This window comes from Eptatretus burgeri, chromosome 7, assembly GCF_056783735.1.
Source record: "Eptatretus burgeri isolate ZD-2024b chromosome 7, Ebu_testis_v1, whole genome shotgun sequence".
Lineage (NCBI taxonomy): Eukaryota > Metazoa > Chordata > Myxini > Myxiniformes > Myxinidae > Eptatretus > Eptatretus burgeri.
Window position 1 is genome coordinate 10,296,513 of NC_140967.1, and position 16,401 is coordinate 10,312,913.

The 16,401-nt window shown below is 44.7% G+C and overlaps 1 protein-coding gene across 10 annotated transcripts in view; it reads left to right on the plus strand.

Annotated features, from left to right (window-relative positions):
- POLR3F (RNA polymerase III subunit F) overlaps positions 1-16,401 on the plus strand; it is a 41,196-nt gene that overhangs the window by 12,887 nt on the left and 11,908 nt on the right. For 2 of the 10 annotated variants that reach the window (XM_085887429.1, XM_085887428.1), the window contains exons 1-5: positions 5,002-5,127; positions 5,521-5,638; positions 8,651-8,718; positions 11,106-11,173; positions 12,139-12,251. In XM_085887429.1, the coding sequence (XP_085743555.1) occupies positions 5,027-5,127; positions 5,521-5,638; positions 8,651-8,718; positions 11,106-11,173; positions 12,139-12,251 (468 nt within the window). In that variant the 5' untranslated portion in view covers positions 5,002-5,026. Of the gene's footprint in view, positions 1-4,914; positions 5,205-5,520; positions 5,639-8,650; positions 8,719-11,105; positions 11,174-12,138; positions 12,252-16,401 lie in introns of those variants that run through there. The other 8 variants (XM_085887423.1, XM_085887422.1, XM_085887430.1 and 5 more) reach the window with 7 other exon arrangements.

Consider the following 16,401-nt stretch of genomic DNA (forward strand, 5'->3'; position numbering starts at 1 on the left):
CACACAAAACAACGCAAACGCCACACAAAACAACGCAAACGCCACACAAAACAACGCAAACGCCACACAAAACAACGCAAACGCCACACAAAACAACGCAAACGCCACACAAAACAACGCAAACGCCACACAAAACAACGCAAACGCCACACAAAACAACGCAAACGCCACACAAAACAACGCAAACGCCACACAAAACAACGCAAACGCCACACAAAACAACGCAAACGCCACACAAAACAACGCAAACGCCACACAAAACAACGCAAACACCACACAAAACAACGCAAACGCCACACAAAACAACGCAAACGCCACACAAAACAACGCAAACGCCACACAAAACAACGCAAACGCCACACAAAACAACGCAAACACCACACAAAACAACGCAAACACCACACAAAACAACGCAAACACCACACAAAACAACGCAAACACCACACAAAACAACGCAAACGCCACACAAAACAACGCAAACGCCACACAAAACAACGCAAACGCCACACAAAACAACGCAAACGCCACACAAAACAACGCAAACGCCACACAAAACAAGGCAAACGCCACACAAAACAAGGCAAACGCCACACAAAACAAGGCAAACACCACACAAAACAAGGCAAACACCACACAAAACAACGCAAACACCACACAAAACAACGCAAACACCACACAAAACAACGCAAACGCCACACAAAACAAGGCAAACACCACACAAAACAACGCAAACCACACACAAAACAACGCAAACACCACACAAAACAACGCAAACACCACCCAAAACGCAAACGCCACACAAAACAACGCAAACGCCACACAAAACAACGCAAACGCCACACAAAACAACGAAACGCCACACAAAACAACGCAAACGCCACACAAAACAAGGCAAACGCCACACAAAACAACGCAAACGCCACACAAAACAAGGCAAACGCCACACAAAACAAGGCAAACGCCACACAAAACAACGCAAACGCCACACAAAACAAGGCAAACGCCACACAAAACAACGCAAACGCCACACAAAACAAGGCAAACGCCACACAAAACAACGCAAACGCCACACAAAACAACGCAAACGCCACACAAAACAAGGCAAACACCACACAAAACAACGCAAACACCACACAAAACAAGGCAAACACCACACAAAACAACGCAAACACCACACAAAACAATGCAAACACCACACAAAACAAGGCAAACACCACACAAAACAAGGCAAACACCACACAAAACAAGGGAAATACCACACAAAACAAGGCAAACACCACACAAAACAACGCAAACACCACACAAAACAACGCAAACACCACACAAAACAACGCAAACACCACACAAAACAACGCAAACGCCACACAAAACAAGGCAAACACCACACAAAACAACGCAAACGCCACACAAAACAACGCAAACGCCACACAAAACAACGCAAACGCCACACAAAACAACGCAAACGCCACACAAAACAACGCAAACGCCACACAAAACAAGGCAAACGCCACACAAAACAACGCAAACGCCACACAAAACAACGCAAACGCCACACAAAACAACGCAAACACCACACAAAACAACGCAAACACCACACAAAACAACGCAAACGCCACACAAAACAACGCAAACACCACACAAAACAAGGCAAACACCACACAAAACAAGGCAAACACCACACAAAACAACGCAAACGCCACACAAAACAAGGCAAACGCCACACAAAACAACGCAAACGCCACACAAAACAACGCAAACGCCACACAAAACAAGGCAAACGCCACACAAAACAACGCAAACGCCACACAAAACAAGGCAGACGCCACACAAAACAACGCAAACGCCACACAAAACAACGCAGACGCCACACAAAACAAGGCAAACACCACACAAAACAACGCAAACACCACACAAAACAAGGCAAACACCACACAAAACAAGGCAAACACCACACAAAACAACGCAAACACCACACAAAACAATGCAAACACCACACAAAACAAGGCAAACACCACACAAAACAAGGCAAACACCACACAAAACAACGCAAACACCACACAAAACAACGCAAACGCCACACAAAACAACGCAAACGCCACACAAAACAACGCAAACGCCACACAAAACAACGCAAACGCCACACAAAACAACGCAAACACCACACAAAACACGGCAAACCCCACACAAAACAACGCAAACGCCACACAAAACAAGGCAAACGCCACACAAAACAACGCAAACGCCACACAAAACAACGCAAACGCCACACAAAACAAGGCAAACGCCACACAAAACAACGCAAACGCCACACAAAACAACGCAAACGCCACACAAAACAAGGCAAACACCACACAAAACAACGCAAACACCACACAAAACAAGGCAAACACCACACAAAACAAGGCAAACACCACACAAAACAACGCAAACACCACACAAAACAAAGCAAAAACCACACAAAACAAGGCAAACACCACACAAACCAAGGCAAACACCACACAAAACAACGCAAACACCACACAAAACAAGGCAAACACCACACAAAACAACGCAAACGCCACACAAAACAAGGCAAACACCACACAAAACAACGCAAACGCCACACAAAACAACGCAAACGCCACACAAAACAAGGCAAACGCCACACAAAACAACGCAAACGCCACACAAAACAAGGCAAACGCCACACAAAACAACGCAAACGCCACACAAAACAACGCAAACGCCACACAAAACAAGGCAAACACCACACAAAACAACGCAAACGCCACACAAAACAAGGCAAACGCCACACAAAACAACGCAAACACCACACAAAACAACGCAAACGCCACACAAAACAACGCAAACACCACACAAAACAAGGCAAACACCACACAAAACAACGCAAACACCACACAAAACAACGCAAACACCACACAAAACAACGCAAACACCACACAAAACAACGCAAACACCACACAAAACAACGCAAACACCACACAAAACAACGCAAACACCACACAAAACAACGCAAACACCACACAAAACAACGCAAACACCACACAAAACAACGCAAACGCCACACAAAACAACGCAAACGCCACACAAAACAACGCAAACACCACACAAAACAAGCAAACACCACACAAAACAACGCAAACGCCACACAAAACAACGCAAACACCACACAAAACAACGCAAACGCCACACAAAACAACGCAAACGCCACACAAAACAACGCAAACGCCACACAAAACAACGCAAACGCCACACAAAACAACGCAAACGCCACACAAAACAACGCAAACGCCACACAAAACAACGCAAACGCCACACAAAACAACGCAAACGCCACACAAAACAACGCAAACACCACACAAAACAACGCAAACACCACACAAAACAACGCAAACGCCACACAAAACAACGCAAACGCCACACAAAACAACGCAAACGCCACACAAAACAAGGCAAACGCCACACAAAACAACGCAAACGCCACACAAAACAACGCAAACGCCACACAAAACAACGCAAACGCCACTCAAAACAACGCAAACACCACACAAAACAACGCAAACGCCACACAAAACAACGCAAACACCACACAAAACAACGCAAACACCACACAAAACAACGCAAACACCACACAAAACAACGCAAACACCACACAAAACAACGCAAACACCACACAAAACAACGCAAACACCACACAAAACAACGCAAACACCACACAAAACAACGCAAACGCCACACAAAACAACGCAAACGCCACACAAAACAACGCAAACACCACACAAAACAACGCAAACACCACACAAAACAACGCAAACACCACACAAAACAACGCAAACACCACACAAAACAACGCAAACACCACACAAAACAACGCAAACACCACACAAAACAACGCAAACACCACACAAAACAACGCAAACACCACACAAAACAACGCAAACACCACACAAAACAACGCAAACACCACACAAAACAAGGCAAACACCACACAAAACAAGGCAAACACCACAAAAAACAAGTTCTGGGGAGGGTCTGCACTCTGTGATTTCTCTTTTTGTTGTTGTTGTTTGTTTGTTTTACGCTCTCATTATTGTTAATTTTATGGAGAGAAGACATTCTTTCTCGAACACTGCATACTTTATAATGGAGAATATATGTATATATTTAAATTGTGTCGTCGCTTCTCTTCCTCACATGTTTGCGTTAACAACGAACGTCCGCATAGCACACTTACTCCTGAGCAATCTAACCTGGGTTCGAATCCCGACCCGGCTACAAACTGTCATCCCGGTGTTTCCACAGGCACGGTCATTCATTCGTGTGTGTGTGTGTGTGTGTGTGTGTGTGTGTGTGTGTGTGTGTGTGTGTGTGTGTGTGTGTGTGTGTGTGTGTGTGTGTGTGTGTGTGTGTGTGTGTGTCTCGTCACTCGGATGGACGTTAAACTGGGTGGCCGTTAAAAATCCCACGGTGTCCTTCGTGAAAAGGCGGCGAGCTATCGCCGGCACCATGAACAAATCCCTGCCCGAGCTACTGCTGGGAAGGCAGTGGCAAACCACCCAGTGTAACGGTTGCACAGGAAGCTGCTTCGGCGGCCCCGACCTCGACACCCTGTGAAGTGTCTGGTTCATCAGAAGAGAGACAGAGAGAGTCGCCATTGATCGCACAACACGCCATTCAATTCAGGATATCTCTTCCTCGAACATTACAAAACATCTCAACACAAAGAAAAGGATGACGCAACCCGCCTCTCTTTCAGGAATGACGGCATAAACTAACACGTGATTGTGACGATCGTGAGATATTTTAAGGTCCCAAAGCAATTTGCAACCATGAACGGAGCCGTGCTCCATGGTGAGGCACCTCCTGCTGGCACTACGACTGGATCGCATCACGGATTCAGCATCAAGGATCCTTCACATAAATCGTTCAAATAAAACGTGCGCAGTGGACGGCTCGGTCAACGCTGTGATAAATATATATTTTGTGACTGTGATCCAATCTGTCCGATCATTATTCGAAATGGCGAATGAGAACTCGTCGTAGGCCCTACGTCACGTTCGAGGGGCGTGGCGTTCAGAGCACGTCGAGAAAGCGGGGCACGAAGAAGAAGAAGAAGAAGAGGAGGAGGTGAGAAATTTTATGGACGAATGAAGCGTCATGGGGGACACAGCCGTGAAACAAGAGAGCGCGGAGATAGAACGCAGGTTCGTTGGATCCGTGCTTTGATTCGTGGTCGGGGTGCGGACGGATCCCTCACGGGGAGTGACTGCGACACGTGTACCGTGGGACGACAACGTGCGGGCCTGTGTCTGTCTCCTCACTTGATCAAGTTTAAACCTCTTTTCCCACATTCGCGCGAATTTCCTTCACCCATCTTGTGTTGAACCCGATGTTTTCTGATATTTTGTTTCATTTAATTCCGCTGTCGGAATCGACAAACTGTGAGGGTCGAGCGATGATTCCACCGATGCGATCTTATACACCGCCCGGTATGCGAGTTGTGAGACGTGTTTTTTCTAGGCTGCTATCACTATGTGAACAACTCCCACATGGAATCACTGACCAGATTATTCAGAATGACATGCCCCACCTGGATTCTCAACAACGGGCTTCAGCCATCAATCGCCTGCTGTCACAGGTACAACGGGCTGTGTGTGTGTGTGTGTGTGTGTGTGTGTGTGTGTGTGTGTGTGTGTGTGTGTGTGTGTGTGTGTGTGTGTGTGTGTGTGTGTGTGTGTGTGTGTGTGTGTGTGTGTGTGTGTGTGTGTGTGTGTGTGTGTGTCGGGGGTATTGAAGTCTGTCACGTTATCTTATCAACGATTTAGCAGGAATTCAAACTTGCTGGTTATAAACAACATGTGGCACAAGGTTAAAATGGAAAGAAACTTGTTCTCCCTCATGCACAGATTTATACCCTCTTGTCTTCAGTTGTCCCTCCCTTCCTTCCTCCCGCCCCTGGTACACTGAGGGCAATCTCAGTTCCTTCCACAAAGCTCGGAACAAGTGTGTATCTACCCTCAGGAGAGCCAGAAAACAACACCTTGCTAATCTCAAGTCTGAATTCTCAAACCCTCTCCCTCTCTCTCTCTCTCTCTCTCCCTCTCCTCCAAATCTTGGTGGCATCTACTCAAATCTGTTTCTGGTGTATGTTCCTCCTCCATCCCCTCCCTTACCTCAAATGGCCGCACTGCTGATACCGTACGTGAAAAGGCTGAATGCCTAAACTCGGTGTTTGCATCAAAATCTTGTGTCAAACCCATCACTTTCTGTACCCACTTTACCCAGTAGTACTCAACTGTCCCTGGACTCTGTGTCCTTTTCTCCTGACAAGGTGGAGAGCTTGCTGTCAAACCTCGACTCAGATTCTGCAACCGGTCCAGACAGCATCAGCCCACGTGTCCTAAAAACCTGCTCTTCTGCTCTTGCTCACCCTCTCTGTTCTATTCACCCTCTCATTTGCTCAAGGTCATCTGCCAAGTCTTAGAAATCTGCAAACATCACTGCCCTGCATAAAAAAGGTGCAAAAACAGATCCCTGCAACTACAGAACAATCAGCCTTCTCCCAATCATCAGCCAGATTATGGAATCCATCATCGCTTCAGACATTAAATCCTTCCTCTTCTCCAATGGCTTGATTTTCGATCATCAATTTGGTTTCAGACCAGGTCACTCGACCCTGGATATGCTGCTTCTGCTCTCCCAACAATGGATGGAGGTACGCAATGCCAGACATGAAATCCGAGCCGTATCCCTGGACATATCACGTGCTTTTGACACAGTCTGGCACCCTGCCCTACTCACCAAACTCTCTTCCCATGGTATTCAAGGCCATCTCCACTCATGGCTCGCAGACTTCCTCTCCTGTCGCAGTCAACGTGTGGCCCTAAATGGAGTTCTTTCATCCCCTCTTCCTGTGCAGGCTGGAGTTCCTCAAGGTAGCGTTCTGGGCCCTGTTCTTTTTCTGGTTTTCATCAATGATCTCTCCGACTCTCCGGAAAATCCTCTTTATCTCTTTTCTGATGACTCCACCCTCTGCCGTACCATCTGTCATCCCTCAGACCGGCAAGCAGCAGCTTCTTCGCTCACTGCAGATCTGGATAAAATCACAAACTGGTCCAACACATGGAACATGTCTTTCAACCAGGACAAATCTCACACTCACCCTCACTATGTCTCTCCGAAAGGACCGTTTGAACCCCCTCCCACCCCCACCCACACTCCCCATCTACTTTCTCAACAAACTTCTGGAAGAAGTCCTTTCATTCAAGCTTATGGGTCTCATGATCTGCCACGATCTTTCCTGGGAAAGCAACATTTCCAAGCAGGCCTCCAAAGCTAGTCGCCGACTGAGAATCCTCCGTTGTGCAAAGTCCTTCCTCGGTCCACCTGAGCTCCTGACCACATACAAAGCTTTCATCTGCAACCTGATGGAGTATTACTCTCCCCTCTGGGCTGGTGCTCCTGCCTCCCACCTTTCTCGGCTTCACGCTGTGGAAATCAAGGCATTTCAAATAATTGGCATCTCCTGCGATGAGGCTGAGTGTTTGGGCCTCTCACTCTCTCACTGCAGGCAGGTCGGTGCTCTTTCTCTCTTTTACCGTCTCCTCTCCGGCCTCGCTCCATCTGATCTGTCTGAGATATGTCCCCCCCCTCCCAATATGTCCACAGGGCGCTCAAGGTCCTCCAGCAACCCCCTTCTAGTAAAACCAACAACATCACAAATCACTGCTCACCTTCACTCTTTCATTCCTCCTTTTCCTGCCTTTGGAACAAACTCCCACACTCTCTTCAATCCCACTCTTCCCTCCAGGTCTTCAAAACGTGTGTTCACCACCATCTCATGTCTTCCTCCATCCAAAACCATGATCTTTTCTACCCCCGCTAATCCACCCCAAACCCACCTCCTTCAACATTCCCTGCTTTCCCTCCTGAAAGTCCCTGTCGTGTAAGGACCTGAAAGTCCCTTTTGTCTCCATCTTGTTTAACCCCGTGTACCCCACCCATTGGTCTCCCACAAATCTCCTCATGTCTCTGTTCTCCACCGTTTTTTTTTTTTTTCCTTCCCTCTCTCGTCTCTTGCTCCCCTTGTTGTACGCTCCGTGTGTTAGCTCTCATACGAGCCTCAACATTGTATACACAAAAAAACCCAGTCGTTTCAGTTTTGGCCCCACCTCGCCCCTCTGTTTTGGTGGGGTCAAAAGGTCACATACTGAAAAATGCAATTACAGGAATATTTCAAATCATTTTTTCAATGAAACTTTGTTTATGCAATCAACATTGGGGGGCTTATGAAAAACAAGAAGAAAAAAAAAAAATCAACTCAAAGTTTGATATCGGGTCATTCCTGGTGGAACTTTCAGCAATCTTTCAACATTGCTTTCGGTGGGAAACATGGGATTTGCTCTGGCGTGCCATCGACTTCGCTGTCGTTCATGTTTATATTTATGGGTAGAGTTGTTTGTAGATAATGACTTTTTAATTAAATTGTTGGGAAAGTGGAGGTGGATGGGTCGGGGTTGTTCTTGCAAAATGATTATTTGTATTTGTAGAAACTTGCTCCCTTTTGGGATGGTTGAAAGTTGAAGCGTCTTTCCTTTTTGTTGTCTGCTCATGTGAAAACATTTGTTCAATCATCCTGTTTTTCAACCAGGGAAAGTTGGATCTATTGCGGAACAGCTCAGGCCTGCTGTACAGGATGAAGGACACGCAGGTTACCAGGTAACGAGTTACCTGTGTCAAATGTGCTCTGTCTGCTTCAGCACTCTTGTTGATAAGGAAGTGCAGAAATGCCTCGTCAATCTTCATAAACTCAAACATGCCTTGAAAGTGCCGTTTTTCCAAACCATTGGCTTTATGATTTGCGGATAACTCGTATCATCATCATAATCGACAATGTCATCATGATAGACAACGTCTTCACGATAGATAACATCATTATAGACAACGTCGTCACAAAAGTTAACATCATGATAGACAACGTCGTCACGATAGATAACATCATGATAGACAACGTCGTCACAAAAGTTAACATCATGATAGACAACGTCGTCACGATAGATAACATCATTATAGACAACGTCGTCACAAAAGTTAACGTCATGATAGACAATGTCTTCACGATAGATAACATCATGATAGACAACGTCGTCACAAAAGATAACATCATGATAGACAACGTCGTCACGATAGATAACATCATGATAGACAACGTCGTCACGATAGATAACATCATGATAGACAACGTCGTCACGATAGATAACATCATGATAGACAACGTCGTCACGATAGATAACATCATGATAGACAACGTCGTCACGATAGATAACATCACGATAGACAACGTCGTCACGATAGATGACATCATGATAGACAACGTCGTCACGATAGATGACATCATGATAGACAACGCCGTCACGATAGATAACATCATGATAGACAACGTCGTCACGATAGATAACATCACCATAGACAACGTCGTCACGAAAGTTAACATCACGATAGACAACGTTGTCACAATAGATGACACCATGATAGACAATGTCGTCACGATAGATGACATCATGATAGACAACGTCGTCACGATAGATAACATCATGATAGACAACGTCGTCACGATACATAACATCATGATGGACAACATCATGATAGACAACGTCGTCACGATACATAACATCAGGATTGACAACGTTGTCACGATGGACAACATCATGATTGACAACGTCGTCACGATAGATAACATCATGATAGACAACGTCGTCACGATAGATGACATCATGATAGACAACGTCGTCACGATAGATGACACCATGATAGACAACGTCGTCACGATAGATGACATCATGATAGACAACGTCGTCACGATAGATGACATCATGATAGACAACGTCGTCACGATACATAACATCATGATGGACAACATCATGATAGACAACGTCGTCACGATGCATAACATCAGGATTGACAACGTTGTCACGATGGACAACATCATGATTGACAACGTCGTCACGATACATAACATCATGATGGACAACATCATGATAGACAACGCCGTCATGATAGATAACATCAGGATTGACAACGTTGTCACGATAGATAACATCATGATAGACAACGTCGTCACGATAGATAACATCATGATAGACAACGTCGTCACAATAGATAACATCATGATAGACAACGCCGTCATGATAGATAACATCAGGATTGACAACGTTGTCACGATAGATAACATCATGATAGACAACATCGTCACGATAGATAACATCATGATAGACAACGTCGTCACGATAGATAACATCATGATAGACAACGTCGTCACGATACATAACATCATGATGGACAACATCATGATAGACAACGCCGTCATGATAGATAACATCAGGATTGACAACGTTGTCACGATAGATAACATCATGATGGACAAAGCCGTCACGAAAGATAACATCATGATAGACAACGTCGTCACGATAGATAACATCATGATAGACAACGTCGTCACGATAGATAACATCATGATAGACAACGTCGTCACGATAGATAACATCATGATAGACAACGTCGTCACGATAGATAACATCATGATAGACAACGTCGTCACAATAGATAACATCATGATGGACAATGCCGTCGCGATCAATGTCTGTCTATCGTCATGATGTTGTTGTGACGACGTTGTTGTCGTCACACCAAAATCACTAAATGTTAATGCTGATCAACACATGGTTGGTTTTAATTTATTGACGGTATCATATGAAATATGCCCCCCACCACCCCCAAACCAGCCCGGCGACCCCCTTTTCTTCGCCCTCGGCGTGGCGATCCCTTTTATAATTTTCTAATTATTAACACTGATAAATTTTCCTCCTTTTTTTGACTATTGTTTAGTTCAAGTACAAAGTGGACATGAATTGCTTTGCATTTTGAGATTCTTTCACGTTGTCAATGTATGGCCCTGCTGTTTGTTGCTGGTCTTGATCTGTGAAGTGGGGAGCATTTTTAGGTGTTTTTTTTTTTAATTTAATTTCGAGGTCCACTGAAACTCTTGTAAATTTATCCATCTATCGATCGAGTTTAATATGGTTTTCCTTTTGTGCCATCCACCCCAGCAAGGTGAGAGGGGCAGATAACCAGGAGAAGCTGGTGTACCAAATCATTGAAGATGTTGGTAACAAAGGTAAGTGGAGGACCTGGTCTATTCAAAAATAACTGTGTGGTTATTGGCGTACTGTCAGAGGGTAAACTCTCGTTTTGTTTATGGAAGGAAAATAGGCCTTGATTCGTTACCTCCGCCACATAACGTGGGTGAAGGTTATGTTTTCACTCCTGTCTGTCTGTTTGTCTGTCTGTGAAGAGGATATCTCAAAAAGTTGAGGACCGATTCGGACTAAATTTGGTGGACAGGGTTGCGTGTGTGACAAGGATAAACTGATTCAAATTTGGTGAAGATCTGGATCCAGACACGAGAATTTCAAGATATTTTATAGTGATTCTTCACTATTGAGAGACGAGGCCAAAAATGACATGTAGCATGATTTCTCAAAAAGTTACGGACGGATTCGGACTAAACAAGGTGGATGAGTTGGTTAGGTGACGAGAACAAGCCGATCAAATTTTGGTTAAGGTCCAGGCCTATCAGTGGGTTACAAAACGTTAACTATTCAGCTTGGCGGAGGTATGCTCTCTACCGAGTGCCGTTTGGCTCGTTCTAGTCACCTACCCAAATAATTCACCAAGTTTTGTCATAATACGCCCATAACATTATGAAATATTGTGCTGTATATCATATTTGACTTATCTCTCAATGGTGAAGCATTACAAGAAATTAAATAAATTGTAGTATCCAGATTCAGATCTTCCACAATATCGAATCGATTCTTCCATGCTACACACCCAACCTGTCCGCCAAGGTTCGTCTGTATCCGTGCGCAACTTTTTGAGCTATTCTGCTCACGGACATACAAACAAACAAACAGATAGACATGGGTGAAAACATAACCACTGTGCACCTTCGATGGCAGAGGTAATAACAGATTTGCCATCTCAGTTCAAATTTGTCCGATTTGGCAATAATAATCTTGCTGAAAGGAAACCAACTTTTGCACCAACTTGCTTTGTAAAACCTTTTTTTTGTATTTTCAGGAATCTGGAGTCGAGACATCCGCTTTAAGAGTAACCTACCCCTTACCGACGTCAACAAGATCCTCAAAAGCTTAGAGAGCAAGAAGTTGATAAAGGCCGTGAAATCTGTTGCCGTAAGTTCCTTTTGGCACAAGTTGCATTCCCTGTGCCATGGTATTCAATGGGAGAGCCCAAGGTTGTGGTGTCTGTTCGGGAGAGTACATCGAGGCTCGTTCGCTGTGCATGTGCGTACACATGTCTGTGCGCATACGCATGCCTCCAGGGTATTTAATGCGTGTTCACAAACACGTTGGTTTTCCTTTCCGGTTTTTTTTTTTATTTTTGTCCCATTCTGTTCTATTTCATGCTGCTTCTTCCATGCTATCTGTGTGCTCCTGCCACGTCCACGGTTCAGTCATTGCCGGGTGAAATTTTCATCAAAATGTGTCTTCTGGAAATGTTGATTACAATTGTTATACAATGCATTTACGTTATGTATGGACTGGCGGGATAGTCTCGACCAGGGGTTCCCAACCGTTTTGGTTACGCGTTCCACTTCGGTGTTCTCGTGTTGTGGCGATGCACCACAAATCAATGAGGGGTTAGAAATTCATGAAAATTTTGAATTGTTACCTCTGCCACCGAAGGTGAAGGAGGTTGTGTTTTCACCCCTTTCTGTCTGTTTGTGTACAGGATATCTCAAAAAGTTGTAGCCGGATTCGGATGAAACTTTGTGGACATGTTGGGTGTTTGACCACGACAAATTGATTCAATTTTGATGAAAATCCGGATCCAGTTCCGACTGCTATAATTTGGTTTTTTTTAAGTGATTCTTCACCATTGAGAGATGGGCCTCAAAAACGATATATAAGCACGATATCTCAAAAGTGTATTGGGCCAGATATGTCGTTGTGGATCAGGCATTACAGGGCAGAGGTATGCGCTCTACCGACTGCCTTTCTCATTTATTTATTTATTTATTTTCAACCAGTCATTTGGAATGAAAAGTACTCAAAACACTCGCCAAACATAACACAGCCAATGGGAAATTTGAGCTTGTTTTTTGCGAACAAGATCATCAATGTGTGTGGCTATTAGTTATAAGTCTTCTCGTTGATTTCACGTTGTTGATCATTTTGACCGCCAACACAGCACGCTTCCCAGCACCTTTGGAAGAACCTTGCATGGCAGAGCAAACTGATATCACGGTACGCCTCCCGTGTGGTTTCATCGTGTTGGAGGTCGATTAGGTCCTCCTGCATTCCATTTCCTGCCAGTAACTCTTGAGGTGAGGCCCCAAATGGATTGCGCAGGAAACGAAGGTCCTCCTCCTTGAGATCTAGGAACTATCCTTTTAATTTCACCCCAAGCTTGCCAATATGCTCATAGGCCAGAGCCCTGAAGTTCTGAGAGGACGTACTGTCCAGTTCTAAAACCTCTGACACAATTGCAAACGTGGCGAACACGCCAGCCTGAATGTTCGCTCTTCACACTCGAAGTTTCGCGAGAAATGCTCTGAGCTTCAACATAACTTTGCAAACCGTTGTCTCGGTCCCTTGAAGACTCTGATTGAACCCGTTGAGGCTGTCGGAAGATATCGACAAGGTAGGCGAGATGGAGAGCGAAGGAATGATCCTCCAGGGCGATAACGAAGTCTTTACAGTTGCCGCTATGATTGAAGAACTCCAGTCGCTTGTCCCGCAGCTCGAAGACGCATTTCGTGATGTTTCCACGGGAGAGCCAGCACACTTCCGTATGGAAGAGGAGTACGCTGTACTCAGCTCCGAAATGCTCACACAGCAATTTGAACAGCCGAGTACTGAGGGCGCTTGATTTCACGTTGTTGATCATTTTGACCGCCAACACAGCATGCTTCCCAGCACCTTTGGAAGAACCTTGCATGGCAGAGCAAACTGATGAATGATGCCGTGATAACATACAGCATGTGGAGCCACTTCCTTGACGTGAGCTTGAAAACTGGATTTCCATCCCAACATCGCTGGTGCACCATCCGTGGTACAGCCTTTCAAGTCGGTCCATTTTTCGCCATGCCTCTTGAAAATTTTATCATTGATCGCAGTCGTGGTGTTTCAACGCAGCATTGAACAGGAATTAGTCTTTCAAGCCTTTCTTTCTGACATACCAAACAAATACAAGAAGCTGTGAACAATTCACCACATCTGTGGATTCATCAAGTTGTATGGCGAATCCATCTGGAGATTCGTGATTCTCACTGACGACCTGCTCCAAAATATCCAATGACATTTCTTCGATTCGGCGCTGCACTGTTGTCGGAGAGCGAAATTTGGTTCAGTTTCTTTGCATCATTTCCAATGACAGAACGCACCATTTATTTGGCCCCTAGGAGGATGACATTTTCTCCAATAGTGTGTGGTTTCTTCTGCTTGGCAATCGTAAGCGTGACCTCGTATGAAGCCTTCCTTCACTGTTGCTTCACGATTGCTGGTGAAAGCTCCCAACTGAATTGAGGCGTTTCTTGAGGGATGTCTCTTTCCGCTTAAAAAAATTCAAGATCTCTGTTCTTATCACCTGGGTGAGCTTTCTCCAGATGCCGGGAGAGAAGGCTTGGCTTCAGTGAGTCATTGCCGAGTGTCTTCAGGCAAAGCATACGTCGCGGAATTTCAATGTCGTGGAATTTCAATGTCGTTGTTGAGAATTGAAGTGAAACCAAATTTCAAGTAATCCTCTGAATATTCCCATTTGGGCTTGCTCATGACACTCACGGCTGTGATCTGAAAGATGAAATGATATAAAGTGAATAAATAAATCAAACAAGTGGTGCCAGGCACAGCAAATCCCGCCCATTTAAGGCATAAAGTTATTTTGGGGATCAAATTTAAATTTGATACATCCTTAACCCCGATCTTCACAAATATGCATTTTTCACGATAGGATTGTTCGGATTATAAGTGACAAATAGAATAAGGTTCACTATAAGCTTAGTTTGAAGTGAAGACCCTGTCACACCTTGACGTTTTAGCCAGCGTATGGCAAGGTATCAAAATGTATGTAAAACGCTGGTGTACGCTGAACTATTAATGTTTTTTTTTTTTTTACAATTTTGGACGTATTCATAACGAGTTGGACGTATGCATAACTTACTAGTAACGTACAGAACGTTTCGATAACTTATAGATAACTTGTATCAACGAATGCTGAGCGTGTTGTCGGCGTTCACAACCTATGCCCAACGATAGTCTAACTTATGCAGAGCGCGCGGCAGCGTATCGCCGACGATCACGTGGCGTAGGCTATTAATAGGCTGCGGCTCAACGATTCAAATCATAACCGCACTAGACATCGAAGTGTCAAGCCGCTGTCACACCTTGACGTTTTAGCCAGCGTATGCCGACGTATGAAAAATTTGCCGAATACGCTGGCACACGTCGAATACGTTATGGGTAAGTTTTGTATACGTTAAGAGCATGCTGAAGCACGCTGGCATACGTTGTAGTACGCCCAGTACGTCGACAAATTTTCAGCATGTATGACACACATTCCGCATACGCTGGCCATAAGTTGTAGGCACGTTACGCGATCGTTGACACACGTCAACACACGTTACTTGTAAGTTACTCATAAGTCGAAACACGTCGAGGTAATGTTTAGCGTCAGTGTTCCAGACTCCCTGTTTTTTTTTTTGTTTTTTTTTCTTCGGTATGACGGTGAGGTTGACACTTCGATTTCGAGTGCGGTTATGATTTAAATCGTTGAGCGGCAGCCTATTAATTATATTATATTATAACCGCACTAGAAATCGAAGTGTCAACATCACCGTCATACCGAAGAAAAAAAAAAAAAAGCAGGGAGTCTGGAACACTGACGCTAAACATTACGTCGACGCGTTTCGACTTATGAGTAACTTACAAGTAACGAGTGTCAACGATCCTGTAACATGCCTACAACACGTTACTCATAGGTTAGAAATAAGTTTCGGGTACGCTAAACATTACCACGACGTGTTTCGACTTATGTGTAACTTACAAGTAACGTGTGTCGACGTGTGTCAACGATCGCATAACGTGCCTACAACTTATGGCCAGCGTATGTGGAACGTGTGAGTCATATGCTGGCATACGTCGAAAAATTTCAAGCATGTTAAAATTTGTCGACTAGCTCGGCGTACTACGATGTATGCCAGCGTGCTTCAGTGTGCTCTTAACGTATACAAAACTTACTCATAACGTATTTGACGTGTGCCAGCGTTTTAGACAAATTTTTCATACGTCGGCATACGCTGGCTAAATCGTCAAGGTGTGACAG